Genomic DNA, 14,345 nt, shown 5'->3' with positions numbered 1-14,345 from the left:
GTACTGCCTGGCGTTGCCTGTTGCAGCACGGCCATGGTGTGTGTGTGTGTGTGTGTTTGTGTGTGTGCACGCGCCCCTTTGCTCTGCTCGAGTGGCTGCACTCCAGAGAGTGGTTGCAGGCGCATGCATCTCAACCAGAGCCTCTGGGTGCTGCTGGGGGTGCGGTGGGTTTCTGACCATCTAGCACTTACTTGGAGGGGCTGTGCTAAGCGGGGAGCTCTTCGCGCACGCCCCAATTTTGGAGGAGGTTGTTCTGCGGTTTCCATTCCTCCAGCTTGCTCACCGAGGCGTGAACTCGCACGGGGTCCCCTATTTTTACAAACAGCAGTCTGGCAGAACGTGGAGGAAAATGCAGCTCTTTCCTATGGCAGAGACAAATCTCGGCTTGCTGCTGCCGCGGAGGGAGGACATTGCCTATCTTTGTTCTTGGCTATCCTGTTTCTACCCACGAGACCGCGGGGCCTTAACCGCTCATCTCCGAAAGCCAAGAGCGGAGCCTGGGCTTCCTCTCCCGCGACACCTTGCTGCCATCCAGCAAACAATCGCCTGGGCGTGCCGCATCCTCTCCCAGCGCCGGCCCCGCGAAGTCTCCCGGCCGCGGGGTGGCCGCGGGACAGGGCTGCCGAGCCGAGCCGTGCCGAGCCGAGCCAGGGCTGGGGCCGGAGCCTGCTCGTGGCCCGGGGCTGCAGCTGTGAATTTCTCCGGTGGTTTCCGAACGGTGCGCACTTAACTCGCACGGTGCAAATAATAATAATAATAATAATATATATATATATATATATATATATCAGCGCGGGTTTTAGCAGCGCCCGTGCCCGTGAGCTGTGCGGTGGCGTGCGGCAAAGCCCAGGACACGCGTGGGGAGGAGGGCAGGACGCGGTGGGCACCGCGGAAGGGGAGGCACACGGAGCCCGGGGCTGCGCCCGGGGAGCCTGCGCACCGCTCCCGGAGCACCGGCGGCGCGGCTGGGGAGACGTGCGGGACGCTGCGGGGCAGCTCCCCGCACCGCCGGGGCGAGCCCACGGGGCTCCGCAGCCGCCCAGCCGCCGGGCCCCGCACGGCAGCGGCACGGCGGAGCCGGCACCGCCCGAGGGCTCCGCGGCGGCGCCGCGCCCGGGCCGGGACCGCGGCTGCGCTCCCCCCTCACAGCTCCGGGACGGGACGGGACGGGACGGGACGGGAGCTGCCCCGCAGCCGGTCGTGCGGGTCTCGGCCGCCCCCTCCCCCTGCAGCCGAGCGAAACGGCTGAACATGTAGCAATAATGCCCCGGCATTCAGGCTGCCCGGCCCGGCCGGCCCTAATCAGCGGCCCGCGGACCCCCCCTCCTCTCCCCCTGCGCTCAGAGAAAGGGGAACAAAACCCAGCACGTTTCTGCAGCCCCCGCGCATAAAGCGCCGGGCCTGGGCCTCAGTGGGGGGCAAAGCGGCCCGTCAATCTCGGCGCCGGGGCCCCTTTGTCCCTCGCCTCCCTGCCACACCTTTTGTTCCCGAATCCAATAAGCGCCTATTCCCGCTACCTTCCTCGGCGGCTCCTTTCAGCGCCGGCCCGGCGGCCACAATGGGCCGGCTCTGAGCTGCTCGGCCCCATTCAGCGCCTTGGCACGCTCACAATCCCGGCCCGGCCGCCCTGCCCCGCGGGCACGGCGCTGCGAGAGCCCCGCCGCCGCCGGGCACCGGCCCCGCCGGGCCCCGGCCGCCGGGCGAAGGAGGAGCGGGCGGCGGATATTGCACCTGGTTTATTGACTGACTCCGCGAGCTGGCGCTGGCAGTAACCGATACAGAGTAGATAGAGGGGCCGCGGGAGCCCCGGGCCCCGCCGTCGGCTTTTTTACAAGCAAAGCTGCTCCGCTGGCGCGGCGCGACCGGCTCCGGGCCGCCCGTCGCGGCGGCACCTCGGGGCGGCGGCGCTTCGCGGGGAGCTGGGGCAGCCCCGGCCCGCCGCCCCGCTCCGCTCCGCTCCTCTCCGCCGCCGGCCCGCCCCGCGGCCCCGGGACGACCGGGGGCCCGCCGCGCCGCCCCTCCGCCGCCGCCGCCGCCTTCGGTCCAGGGCTGCGGCGCGGCTCCCGACGGCGCTGCGGGGCCGCCGGGCCGTGCTGCCTTGTCCGCTCCCGGCCCTGAGTGCGTGCGGGCTACCAGGCCCGGATGCCCTGCAGTGCGCCCTGGCTGCAGGACGGCCCCGCCGCCGCCTGGTGCAGGGGCTGCCCGCCGCCGCCGAAGCCCCCCAGGCCGCCCACGTTCACGAAGGGGCCGGCGGCCGCCGCCGGGCTGCAGGCGGCCTGCACGGAGGCGCCGCCGGTGCCCGCCGGGTAGGTGCAGCCGTAGCCGGGGTTGTAGGAGGCGGCGTTGCCGTAGCCGTAGGCGGGGAAGCCGTTGTAGGAGTAGGGCCCGTTGTACGCCGAGCTGTAGCCCTGCGAGCCGCCGAGGCACGGCTTGCCGTCGCGGACCAGCACGGGCACGGCCACCCTGCGCGGCGGCGGCGGGGCCGCGGGGCCGCCCAGCTCCAGCGACTTGTCCTGCCGCTGCCGCTTGCACTTGTAGCGCCGGTTCTGGAACCAGATCTTCACCTGCGTGGAGGTGAGCTTGAGGCTGCTGGCCAGGTGCTCCCGCTCGGGCGCCGACAGGTAACGCTGCTGCTTGAAGCGCCGCTCCAGCTCGAAGACCTGCGCCTGCGAGAAGAGGACGCGCGGCTTCCTCCGGCTCCGCTGCTTCGGCCTCTCCGCCTCGTCCGGCTTCTCCGCCGCGTCCAGCGGCTTCTTCAGGGCGCAGCTCTCTGCACGGGGGAGCACAGGTCACGGCTGCGCCTCGCCCACGCCGGCCGCCGCCGCTCCCGACGGGCCGCACCGGGCGGCGGGAGCCCCGCGCCGCGCACCGCCCCGTGCCCCGTGCCCCGTGCCCCGTGCCCCGTGCCGCGCCGCTGCGCGCCCGTCGGGGAACCGCGGCTCAGGCCGGGAGGCAGCGCCCGGCCGGGCACCGGCACCGTGCTTGCGGGCCGCCGGTTCGGGCGGCGGGGCCGGGCGCGTCTCCGCGCCTCCGGGCCGGCTGCGGAGGCACCGCCGGGCCGAGCCCCGGGGCCGCGCCGCGCTCGGAGCCGGGCACCTGCTAGCCCGCCGCCTCTCCCCGGGAGGGCTCCGCCGCACCGGGCGCCGGTTGGGCCTAACCCGGCCCGTTCCTCCTTCCCTCTCCGCTCGCGAAATTTGGGAGCGGGGGCCTGATGGCGGCGGGGCCCGGTGGAGGCGCTTCCCGGGGCCGCGGAGGCTGCGAATTCCCGCAGCCCCTGCTCGAGGTGCTCGGGGGACGCGGCGGGGCCGGGGCTCCGTGCCGACCGACCCGGAGCGAACCGCGGGGAACGGGAGCGGCCCCGTCCCGGCGGGGCGCGGGGGGCAGCGCGGCGGGGCCGATACTCACTCGGGTCGCGGGCCGCGGGGTCCAGCTCCTCTCCCGGGCCGGGGGCCTCGCAGGAGCCGCGCAGCACGGCGTGCACGTAGCTGTCGGTGGAGATCCGCGCGTCCGCCTGGCCGCCGGGCGCTGTCAGGTAGGACAGCTTGTCCTCCTCCTCTTCCTCCTCGCCGTCGGAGAAGCGGGCGCCGTCGGCGGCCGCCAGCAGGCAGGCGGCGGGGTGGAAGTGGTGCTCCAGGTGGTGCGGGAGCTGGGCCCCATAGTGCGGGTCCTGCTGCTGCTGCTCCAGGTTGAGGATGTCTTTGACAGAGAAGGGGGTGGAGGTGACGGGGCTCGGTAACATCATCGGGGCAGCGAAGCAAGCGGCCGGGGAGTCCCGCGGGCCCGGCGGCGCTCGCGCTGCGGCTCGGCGGGGAGCGCCGCGCCCGGGGCGGGGGGAGCAGGCAGCGCCGAGAGACGAGGGGCCGCGCCTGCTCCTGTCTAAGTTGCCTCCATTAGCCCGGCGCTGGGGGTCTGCGTTTTGTTACAGCTTCTGCAGGGACAGCCAAGGGCTCGGGAGCCTCCTCTGCCCCGGGCCGGCACGTCACGGCGAGGAGGGGCCGGGGGCCGGGGGCGGCCTCGCCATTGGAGGGAGGGGGAGGCAGAGCCGGCCCCCTGCCCGGCTCCGGCCGCCCGGCCAGAAATAGCAATGTATTAAGGCTGCGCTCGGGGAGGCCGCTTCCCCGGAGAGCGCCCCGCCGGCCCGGCACCCGCCCGCCGGGGCACAGCCGCGGGCTCGGGCATCGCGCGCCGGGGTCGGGGACCCCGGAGAGAGCCGCGGCCGCCGCCGCGCCTCCCAGTGCTAAGCACGTGTAGGTAGGTAGGGACCCCCGCCCCGGCGCGCCCCGCTGGCCCCTGCCCGCGCACGGCTCGGCCCGGCCCCGGGAGGGGCGAACACGTGCGGCACAACCGGGGCCCGGCCCCCCCGACAGCGCGGCCACAACCGGCCGCCCGCTTCCAAAAGTGCCCCGCTGCCGGGAGGTGCCCGCCGCGTCCCGGGCGGACAGCGGCCATGCGACGTACACGTAGCCCGACCCTCCCCGTGTCCCCCGGGCCCCCCCCCCCCCCGGTTGTCCCGCAGGTCCCCCGTAAGAGGCAAATCACCGCCGGCCACAGCCGGCGCGCACCGCGCCCGCCCCGGGAACGCGCCCTGCTCCCTGCTCCGCCGCGGCCGGATCGGGCCCCGGAGCCCCGCCGGCACCGGGCACCGGAGAACCGGGCCGGAACGCGGCGGGCGGGCAGCCCGGCGCCGCGGAGGAGCGGGGCAGGGGCAGGGAGCGCTAACCCGGGCCATTCGGCGTTTCCTTTCGTTTTCTTTCGTTTCCTTTCGTTTCTCCCGCCGGTAACGGGCGGGCAGCGGCTCCGCGGAGCCGCCACGCTGCTGTGTCGGCGGGTAACGCACCGGGCGAGCAGGGCGCTGCCCGCAAAGCCCCTCCGCACCGCGAGTCCCCCCCGGGCCCGGAGCTGCGCCTTCTCCCCGCCGAGCACACCGGAGCGGCGGGGCGGGGGGTGCCGGAGCCCCGCGGCGGGCCCCCGCGGCCCCCGGCAGCTCGAAAGGCACAGAGCCCGCCGCGGCGGGGGCACCGGGCACGCCAAGTGTCGGGCGGGGGGTCCCGGGTGGGAAATTCCGTTGTGATTAAAATCCTGCCGCCCCGCAGGGCTCGGATCGGCGCCGAGGCGAGGCGGCGGGGAGCCGGGCGCGCACGGCGGGCAGGTGAGTGTCCCGGGACCGGGGCTGCTCGGGGCCTGCCCGGGCGCCCCTCTCGGGTCGTTACCGGGCGGCGGCTCCGCCATTTACCGGCCCTGTCGGTGCCCTCGTTTCCCCGTGTCCCACCGCAACGGCGAAACGCATTTACCGGCTGCAGGTCCCGCGCAGACGCCGCAGCTCCGGTGCTCACGGTCCCGCGGCGGGGTCGGTTCCCGTTCCCCCGGCGGAGCCGGAGCCGGCCCGGGCTCACCGGATCGTTCCCCGCCGCGAACCCCACGCAGTAAATCTCTCCTTCCTCGCCGCTCCCCGCTTGCTCCCGGTTCGGCCGGGGGACCGGGAAACGCGCTCGCCGTAGCCGGGCCTCCTCGGGGCCCGACACCGCGCACGGCTTCCCGGCTGTACCGGGCCGCGGCCCCGGTACCGAGGAGCGCCGTGTGGCTCTCAGGGCCGCCGAGGGCCTCGGCCCGCTCCCCCCCACCGCAGGGCCCCGCTCCCGGCCGGCGGCTCTCGCCGAGGCGCGGCGAAGGGCCGGGGCTGCGCACGGGGCCGCGCTCCCGGGAGCCCGGTGCCGGCCGGTCCCTGCGGCGGGGCGGGCAGGGGCAAGGGCAGGGGCAGGAGCGGGGACCGGAGCGAGACAAGGCAGCGGTGCTCGGCCTTTTGGGCCCTGGGCGGCCGTGGAATTAGGGGCGCTTTCCAGCTCCTGACTTTCCAGCCGCCGTGCCGAGGGCCCGGTACCGGGCCCGGGCGGCTCTGCCCACGCTCCTTGGCCCCCTGGGCTCGCCGGGCGCCAGCGCGCTGCCGCCCGCAGCTGCACCCCGGACGGGCCGAGCGCCAGGCGCGGCCCGCGGGCACGGGGAGCCCGGGCGGGGCGGGACTGGCTCCCCGGGGCGGCTCGGAGGCGGCGGGAGCGGTTCCCCCGCCGGGACCCGCTTCCCTGCCGCCGCCGGGCCGGCCCGGCCGGGGCCCGCTCCCTCCTGCCGCTGCCGGCCCCGGCGGGTGTTCGGGGGACGCAGGCGCCGCGGGTGGACAGGGCAGGTCCCCACCGGGACACGACACGCGTGGGAGCACCCCCGGTCGCCCCCGCTTTTCTCCCGGTGGGGTCGGATCGGGCCCGCTTTGGCGGGCTGAGAGCGGCCGGTTCCCGGCGGGGCAAGGCGAGGAAACGGCTCCGGCCAGAACTCAGCGGCCCCGCACAGCCGCGCCCTGCTCGGCCCTGCCCGGGCCCGTCCGTACCGGGGCGGGGGGCGCCGGGGGGCACGGCCGGGGCGACCGGCGGGGTCCCGGTGCGGGACCCAGGGGAGGGCGCAGCCCCGCTACCTGCCGGCGGGTGTCAGCCCCGGGATGCGGCTCCGGGGCTTTCCCAAGCCGGCTGGGCCGGGGTCACCGGGCTATTAATGGTTATTTTATTTATATCATTAGCGGCGTCCCCTGAGCTCTGTTTACAGCGGGGCCTTGTTGTCCCGGCCGCTCCTGCGCTCTGTTTAGACAGGGGATTATTGTAATGGATGGAGCTCGCCGTGCGGATGCTGCGGCGGAGCCAAGAGCCCCCCCCCCCGGGCCGGAGCGGGGGGGCAGCAGCCCTGCACATCGCGGCTGGCGGGCGGAGCCGCCCCGCACAGCCCCCCCGCCGCCGGGGCCCGGGCGCAGGCGGCCCGGTAGCACGCTGCCCGGCCCGGGGGCCTCGCTCGGGGCGATGCTATCAGCCGCGGGGCCGCTAATTGCTCCATTAGTCTCGCGGGTGCCGAGTGCTGGAGCCGGCCCCGCGCTAATGGCCGTAAACAAACAAACACGGTAATCCGGCCCCGGCTCCGGCGGGGAGCGGGCGGGGACCCCCGACGGGCGGGAGGGGACCCCCGGGGGCCGCGGGAGGGGACCCCCGGGGGCTGCGCCCACCTGCCCGCCGCCCCGGGCAGCCCCGAGCCCCGCGGGCCGGGGGCCGGTGCGGGTCCGCGCCGCCGGGAGCTGCCCCCCGCGCCCGGCTCTATTTACACAGAGCCTGCCCTTGTGTAAACGCTCCGCGCCGTGGTTTATCTCAGGGCCCGTCTGTTTCTCGTTCTCTGTCAGCAGCGCCCGGTGAAGGATGGCCCTTTCCCAGGGGCTCGGCCCTGATTTATGTGAGAACGGCAGCGCTCCGGGGACGCCCCCGCACGGCGGGGCCGGCGACGCGCCGCGGGGAGGTCGCGGACCCCGGGGCAGAGCCCGGCGGACGGCCCCGGCGGTGTCCCGCTGCTCCCGGCCCGCTGCGGCCCCGCACGCCCCGGCCACCTGCCGCCACGGCCCCGGCCTCCCCGCGGGGCTCCGCGCACCGAGCCCCGGCCCCGACGGCGGGCGCGCCCCGGGAGGCACCGGGGAGAGCGGGCACGGAGCGGCCCCGCCTGCGGCCACCGGGCCGGGACGCGCTCCCCTGGCGCGCCCGCCTTGGCACGGCCCCCGGCCCGCCGCCTCCCGGGATAAGGAGCGGCTTTCATCCCAGCCGCGACGCTTTCCCAGCAATGACTCCTTTCCACTCCTGTTCCAAGCGAAATGCGTTCTTTAATCCCCGAGAAAGCGGAGGGCTCCTGCAGGCTGAGGAGCCGGGTCCCTGCCAGGGATGCTGTGCGCTCGCCCAGCACCGTGCCGCCTTCCTCTCCCACTGCCCTGTCCCGGCCCTGCCGGGAATGCCTGCGCCCTCCTGCCCACTGGGCCTGCCAGTCAACACCTGCATCTGCCTCGCAGCGTCCTGGGACCCCCCCTGGTTTGCCCTTGCCAAGGACGACCACCCATGCAGTGCCCGTTTTCTGGAGAAATATGTCACTGCAAATATTTGCTTTTCTTCAATATTTTCTTGCTCTGGCATTGGCTGATTTACGTTTGCTTCACAGAGATGTATGGTTTGGAAATGCGTCCCCAAACAAAACCCCGATGAGAAATGTGTTTTTCTGAGGGTCATACCAAGAGTTTCCAGTGTCCTGAGAAATACCTACGTTTCAAAGTTGGGAGCTTGATTTGAGGGATCCAGGGTGGTGCTGGCTACCGGTAGCTGTGTGTAACATTCAGCACTCAGCATTTTGGGGGATAAGAGTGGTTCTCACAAGGGTGGTGCTCCTTGCAGCAAGGGAAGCTTGGTGGGTTTGGACACCAAAGGGGAGGCTGCCCTTTATTTCAGTGCCCAATAGAGCTCCAAAACTGAGCCTGACATCTTGAGCTCAGTGAGAGCCAAACCACAGGAGCAGGTAAAGGTCATCCCACATCTGAAGCAATGCAGGATAGGAAATGTCAGCACCAAGGACCCCCTCCTGCCTGCTTTGATTCGTCTTCTCTTGCTCACAAAGGATATGCAGGCTTGACAAAGCCACCCTGCTGCACAACACGGCCCTGCGACTGTGGACGTGCAGAGGGTTGTCAAACACCTCTTCCTCTGGAGGAGAATCTGTCATAAATCACAGTTTACCGCTCATGCGACGAGAAGCTCCCGTGCCAGGGCTGCAGCTGGAGGACACCGCCGCAAACACGTGCACACCAGCAAAACCCGCAGCCTTTCTCTGAGCGCCTTTGCTCTGTGCCTCGGGAGCTGTTGCTGCATGCTTGCGTCCATGAGGTTAAGAACTAGGGCTGAAATTCATCCCTCAGTAGAGGCCCAGCACGAGGCTCGCTCGCCGCTCGCATCCCCAGGCCCGTGTACCACTTGCATCCCATAGGGCTTAAGTGGAGCGTAAGTGGACCCTGGGCCTTGCGCTGGCGGCCTGCCCGGCGCTGGATTTCAGCTTCGAGCCCAGGCCTGCAGCTCTGATTCATGCACGTAATCCTGCTGAGGTCAGCGGGTTTCATCCTGCTCCCACCGCAGCCAGCGGGACGGTTCACACGAGAGTGGCAGGGTCAGGCTCTGTGTTTGCATGCGCTGTAGAAAATGGAACAATTCAGATTAAACCAATTAAATTTTAACAGGTCTGGAAAGCGTTTTATTACATAATAAATGGGGGGGGGGGGGATTAGCCGTGTCAGGCTTTGCTGTGTGTGTACTCGCCGAGCGGATCCTTGCTGACCGCGGCACTCGGTGTTCCTCCCGGCTCAGGACCTCCCCGCGCCGCCGCCGGGGCCGGTCCCCAGACAAACACATGGCGCTGCGAGCGCAGCTGCACGCTGGCTCCTGTTCCCGTCCGAGGCGTCCCCCGGAGCATTCTGGGTGCAGTGCTTTTCCTAGCCCAAGCAAAGCCTTTTCTAGAAGAAATTTCGCAAGTCGCTCCGCGGCTGTTACTGCAGGCGTCCTTTCAAGACATGGAAAGCCTCGTGCCTCGGCACAGGCGTGCTTGTGAGGAGCGAGAAGCCAGGCTGCATCTGTGCGAGGTGCTGACACATGTCTCGTCTTGGAAACAGAGCCGATAAGTTCCTCTTGTTTAGGGCATCTCCCTGGCAGCCAGTCCCCACTTCTCTCGCTGCTTAATCGAGATTCCTCCGGCTGCAGGCAGGGCTTGTTCCCATGCGGGTGAGGCCGTCCTGGAAACGGCTGCCCCCAGAGCTGGCAAATGTGCACCACCACGTACACGGTGTGGCTTTGCCAGGGTGTTCTCAGGGTAAGCAGGCTTCAAAAGGACACCAAATCCAGCCTTCCTTCAGCAGAAACCATGCTGCAACTTTGGCTGTGCCTCAGCTCTCCCCGGGGCGCACGCAGGCAGTGCAGAGGCAGCGGCGCTGCTTGGTGCGGTGGCACTCCCCTAGGGGCTCCGGGGCACTGCAGGTCTTCATCCTCTGAGCCGCTAACTTGTCACCAGAGAGCTCGGCAGCGCTGAGCACAAACATCCCACCGCCTGGAAGAAAACTTCTCGCCTACCTGCAGCCGGGGTGCGGGAGCAGGACAGGGGAAGCTCGTCCTCGCTGTTCCCAGTCGGCAGCCCCAGGCAGCACGGCATGGAGGGCTCGGCTGGAAGGCATTTTGCACGCCGCTTCCCAAGGCGGCTGCAGGCGAGCTCCTGGTGCCGTGGCATGTTTTTCCCTGGAAGTGGAACGGCTGCCGCGGGTGGAGACTGCGGCATGTTGAGGGGAAGCGAAGGAAAACAGCTCCCTGTCTGGCTACTGTGGCTGGAAAGGTTAATTGCGGAGCGTGCACTCGGCCTGTGCACTTTTAATAAACACCCATTCTTTCGTTTTCCTTTAAAATAGTTTTCGCGTTTTGCCATTGCGGCTCATGTTGCTTCCTCCTGCGACAGCTCCTCGCCAGTGGCTGCTGCACAAATAGAGCAGCTCCTGGGTCCCTCACGCAGGCAGGCAGGTGGAAGATTTGAAGGTCTCTGTTAATAGTTTATCTCTGAGTTAGTTTAATGAATTCTCCTCGTAATTACTACGCAGGAATTGTTAGTATATCCCGATGAATCAGAACTTTCTAACAACAACTCTGGATGAAATTATAAACTGTTTTTCTATCTTGGAGTGGAGTCTTGAGAGAGGATTCCTAATTGTTCTTGTCCCCTCTGGGGCCAGTGCCGGATTATCCCACACAGGCTTCTCTGCAGACTTGTTTTTAGTCTATCAGTGGGCTCTCCGCCAGACCTAAGAGATGGGGAACTCAGTTTTCCAGATTTAAATCCCCCCTCCACCCTTCCACTCCACTTACACCTCTAAGGAAGAGCATGGATTAGAGAGGATTTGCCCTCATGGGGCTTTGGGTTGGGTTTGTGAAGATGTGTCCTTAAAAGCTTGCCTTTTGTTTTTTTTTCCCCATGTAAATCTGACTCCCAAGTTTGCACTGGGAATGGGCAGAAGCGAGGCTGTGCTGTTTGGAGAGCAGACACCTCCCATTTCATCACAAATACTTGCCTTCCAATGGCATTTTGTTTGCGAGGCGATGGCTTGCCTGGGAGGACAACCAGGTGGCGGTGGGGCTGGCGTGTCCGGTGCCTGGAGCAGGACAGGGGTGACCCCTCCTGCTTGCCGTGCTTCAGGCACACATGCAAAAGGCTGGATGGGCCCAAGACTCATCCAAAACCTGTCCCCATGCTGGCAGAGCTGGCTCTCTTGGTGCGACTCACGGCTTGTCCCTGTGCTCTTCGTGTCTCAGTGCACTGGAGCCCACGGGCAGCCATGCTGGGTCACCTCCACCAACGCTGCAAACAACTTTTACAATGGTGTCACGCCAATCCTTGGGCGCACGGACCAAGGCAAAGGCAGCTGGGAGCTAGCACGGGGGCCAAGGCAGCTCTTCCTTTCCCCATCCCCGCCATCGCGGGGAGGGAAGGGGCCACACCGCCGGCCATGCCCCGTCCCGCTGACGCCTGTCTGGCTGCCGGGACACCCCGGCGGCCCCGTCCCAGGCACGTCCCCAGCGCCCGGCACCGTGCCGCGGGGCCACTCGGGCCCAGGCGCCCTTCTCCAAACATCCCTCCCGCCGCGCGCCCGGTACCCCCGCCGCCCGCCCCCGCTGCCCCGCGCACCCGCCCTGCTGACGGCGGGGAAAGTCGGAGCCGTGTCCTTGCGCCGACCTTCGGCTGACCTTCCAGTAACGCTCGAGAAACCCTCGGAAAGGCTTTCTCATTGTGCAGCCCCAGGGTTTCCAGGGAATTAGTCAGCAGGCTGGAATTGTGCTCTGTGTATGTGACCCCCCCGCTCAACCCCCCCCCCACCCCCCCCGCCTCTCCCATCGCTGGAGCCGGACCGGTCCAAGAGATATGTTGCCAGGGTGACAGCGAGGTGTGATGGATGGACAGAGAGTGGCTGTGGAGTGGCAGGGCCGCTGGTCAGTAACCCAGGGCTGTGTTTATAAGAAGGAAGAGGCTGTTTCCTGGAGCTAACATAATGCAGCTCTAAAAAAGGCAGGGGAAATACATCATGCGAGGAGAGCGCAGCCCGGGGAGGGGAGGGCCGCTGGGGAGCCCAGCACCAAAGCGAGCCTGCAGGTCAAGGTGCCTTTGACAGGGGCCTTTTTTATAGGCCATTTGCGTGAGAGTTCGCTGCTGTTTCTCTGCAGCCCTGACAGCGGCTCAAGGCCCAGCCGGGGCTCGGGGAGGGTCTAATCTCAACCGCCGCTTTCCAGCCCTTCGGCGTGGGACCCGCTGATTTATTTAGAAAATAAATAACGCTGGCTGACTATTGTTCGGAGTGACAGCCCCCCCGCGGCAGGCAGGAGGAGGTGTGGGGAGCCGGGAAAGGACCGTGGGGCCGAAGGAGCGAGGGGCTGGCCTGCAGCCCCCGGCCCGGGCAGGGCGATGCTCCCGGCCCTGGCCCCTGCCCACGCTGGGGGACCCGGGGCGTCCCCAGGACACCTCCCACAGCAACAGAGGTGAACGGCACGGCATGGGGACACCTACCCTCCTTCCCCACACCCAGCTTCGGTGGGTTTTCTCCCTTTTTGCCACACTGCAGGTGTGCGAGTGCCTGTACCCGGCGTCTCCCACAGGGTCTCATCCCCGTGTCCCTGTCACCTCCCAGCCCCAGCTGCGCTCCCCCTGTGGCCACCCGCTCCCTCCCAGCGCTGCCGCCACCAGGGTCTGGCTGCTCTGTCCCACCGAGCTGCAGGACAGCGCTTGGGCTCCTCTTCTGCAGGAGCCGAGCCCGCAGGTAGCTGTGGCACCTCCGTCCTTGCGCTGTCCCGGCACCCCACTCTGCCACGCTCTGCTACGGGCCTCGGGGAAGCCAGTCGAAGCCCAGGAAAATAGCCCTGGATTTTTTTTTTTTCCCCTGCAAAAATTTTATAATTCAACATTTTAGAAAAGAATTTCACACACGCACACAGATCTAATCTCATCTGGCTGTAAGTTGCAGCATTTTCTACATAGGCACAAACTGCTTCTATCACAGCTGAAAAATTACCGAAATCTTAAAAATATTTTTTATTCTTTTTTCTACTATTTTATTCTTATAGCTTTGAAATAGCTGAGCAAATGATATTGCATTTATTTATACTTTTTTCTAAGAGTACAAATGCTTAGAAAAATGACAGCGTAGCGAAAACAAGATGAGAAAACAGAGGAGGAAATCTCATGCAAACGTCCAGCTTTCTTCAAGCAGCTACAGGGTTGGGGAGAAAAAGGAGACAATGGAAACATTAAAACAAGCTGTTTCCACATTTTGATCAGCTTTCTGGCTTAAGAAACCGAAAAAAAAAATGTAATTAAAAAAAATAATTTCAAAAAATCCCATAGAAAACTTAAATGAAAAGCTCCTGTTTTCCATATAATAGTTTTCAACTGAATTTGTTTTAGGCAATAAAATTTTCAGTAATTTTCATAACTTATTTTTTCACATTTTTAATAATGATAATTCTACGTTATAAATAAAAATTCTCGATTTCCAACTTTTCAGCAAATATTTGGGTTCGGGTGCTGTCCCCACTGCTGTGGGAGTAATTTTTTCTTTCAAGTGGAGCCTCATTTTTGGCTCAGGTTTTTGCTTTTCCCTTTTTTCTTCGGAGGAGTGTTATGTCTTCAGCGCTGTTCAGACTTCCCTTCTCTAATTCATGCAAATACTGCGTTGTGCACAAATTCCTCAATGAGTTTAAACTCGTTATTATTTATTAATCAGCAAACAATTTTTTTTTTGCAGCCCCGCCTGATTGCTGTCTGAAAACCGCTTTCTAAAGAAGCATTTGATGAGTATTTGTATATTTAATGTTTGCATTGTTCTAAGTGACTTTTAACATTACGTTCTCTCACCCGCTTTCAGTTCAAACCAGCGTGCTCACACGCACTTACAGCTCGGATTTTATGCAGCTGTATTGAACGGCTCGGGAAAAAAAAAAATTAAAAAAATCCATATTGTTGAGCTCCTTGGTTTGCCGACACATCCATCACTGCTGCGGCGGCAGCGCTCAGTGCTGGGGACTGGCCGCACCCAGCAGCCACAGCCCGTGGCCGGGTTTTTCCAAAACGCCGTTTTGTTCCCCATGTTTTTGGGAGCTCTTCTCGCTCGGTTCCCACCCGCTCCATGGACATGGGCTGGTCGGGAGGGAACAGGGCCGGCTCTGGGGCCGTGGGGGCTCATCCTCCCAGCTCTGCAGCTTAAGGCCGCCCGGCTCCTCCGCGAGCCTCCCCAGGTGGCCATGATATTTCTAAAGGACTCGTCCCTGTGCCGCCGTAAGCTCATTAGCTAATTCCCTTATTACGCGGCACCCACTGAAGCATGTGTGTTTGGGTTTGCAGGCGGCCCCCTCTCGCCTTCCCCCCCAGCTTGCCTCGCCTCCGCCGCACTCCCTTCTCTTTGTTTTAGCTAGGAAGGCGGGCTTCTAAAACTTCCC

General features: G+C 65.9%; 1 protein-coding gene across 1 annotated transcript; it reads right to left on the bottom strand.

The window, feature by feature from the left end:
* Positions 1–1,723: 1,723 nt before the first annotated feature.
* Positions 1,724–4,203, bottom strand: NKX2-3 (NK2 homeobox 3). The gene is made up of 2 exons (XM_048060393.2): positions 3,406–4,203; positions 1,724–2,770 (listed from the first exon to the last, which is right to left on the bottom strand). Exons 1-2 carry the CDS (start codon positions 3,740–3,742, stop codon positions 2,130–2,132), a joined length of 978 nt encoding a protein of 325 aa, XP_047916350.1. The 5' UTR covers positions 3,743–4,203; the 3' UTR covers positions 1,724–2,129.
* Between the last annotated feature and the right edge of the window lie 10,142 nt (positions 4,204–14,345).

Source organism: Anser cygnoides, chromosome 7 (assembly GCF_040182565.1).
Source record: "Anser cygnoides isolate HZ-2024a breed goose chromosome 7, Taihu_goose_T2T_genome, whole genome shotgun sequence".
Classification (NCBI taxonomy): domain Eukaryota; kingdom Metazoa; phylum Chordata; class Aves; order Anseriformes; family Anatidae; genus Anser; species Anser cygnoides.
Note: the sequence above shows the minus strand (reverse complement) of the source record. Positions and strands in the feature narration are given on the sequence as shown.

Coding starts and splice junctions, on each gene's coding strand:
- NKX2-3 (XM_048060393.2), bottom strand. CDS start 3,742: ATGATGTTACCGAGCCCCGTCACCTCCACCCCCTTCTCTGTCAAAGAC. Junction 2,771..3,405: donor CCCCGCGGCCCGCGACCCGA/GTGAGTATCGGC, acceptor TCCCCCGTGCAG/AGAGCTGCGCCCTGAAGAAG.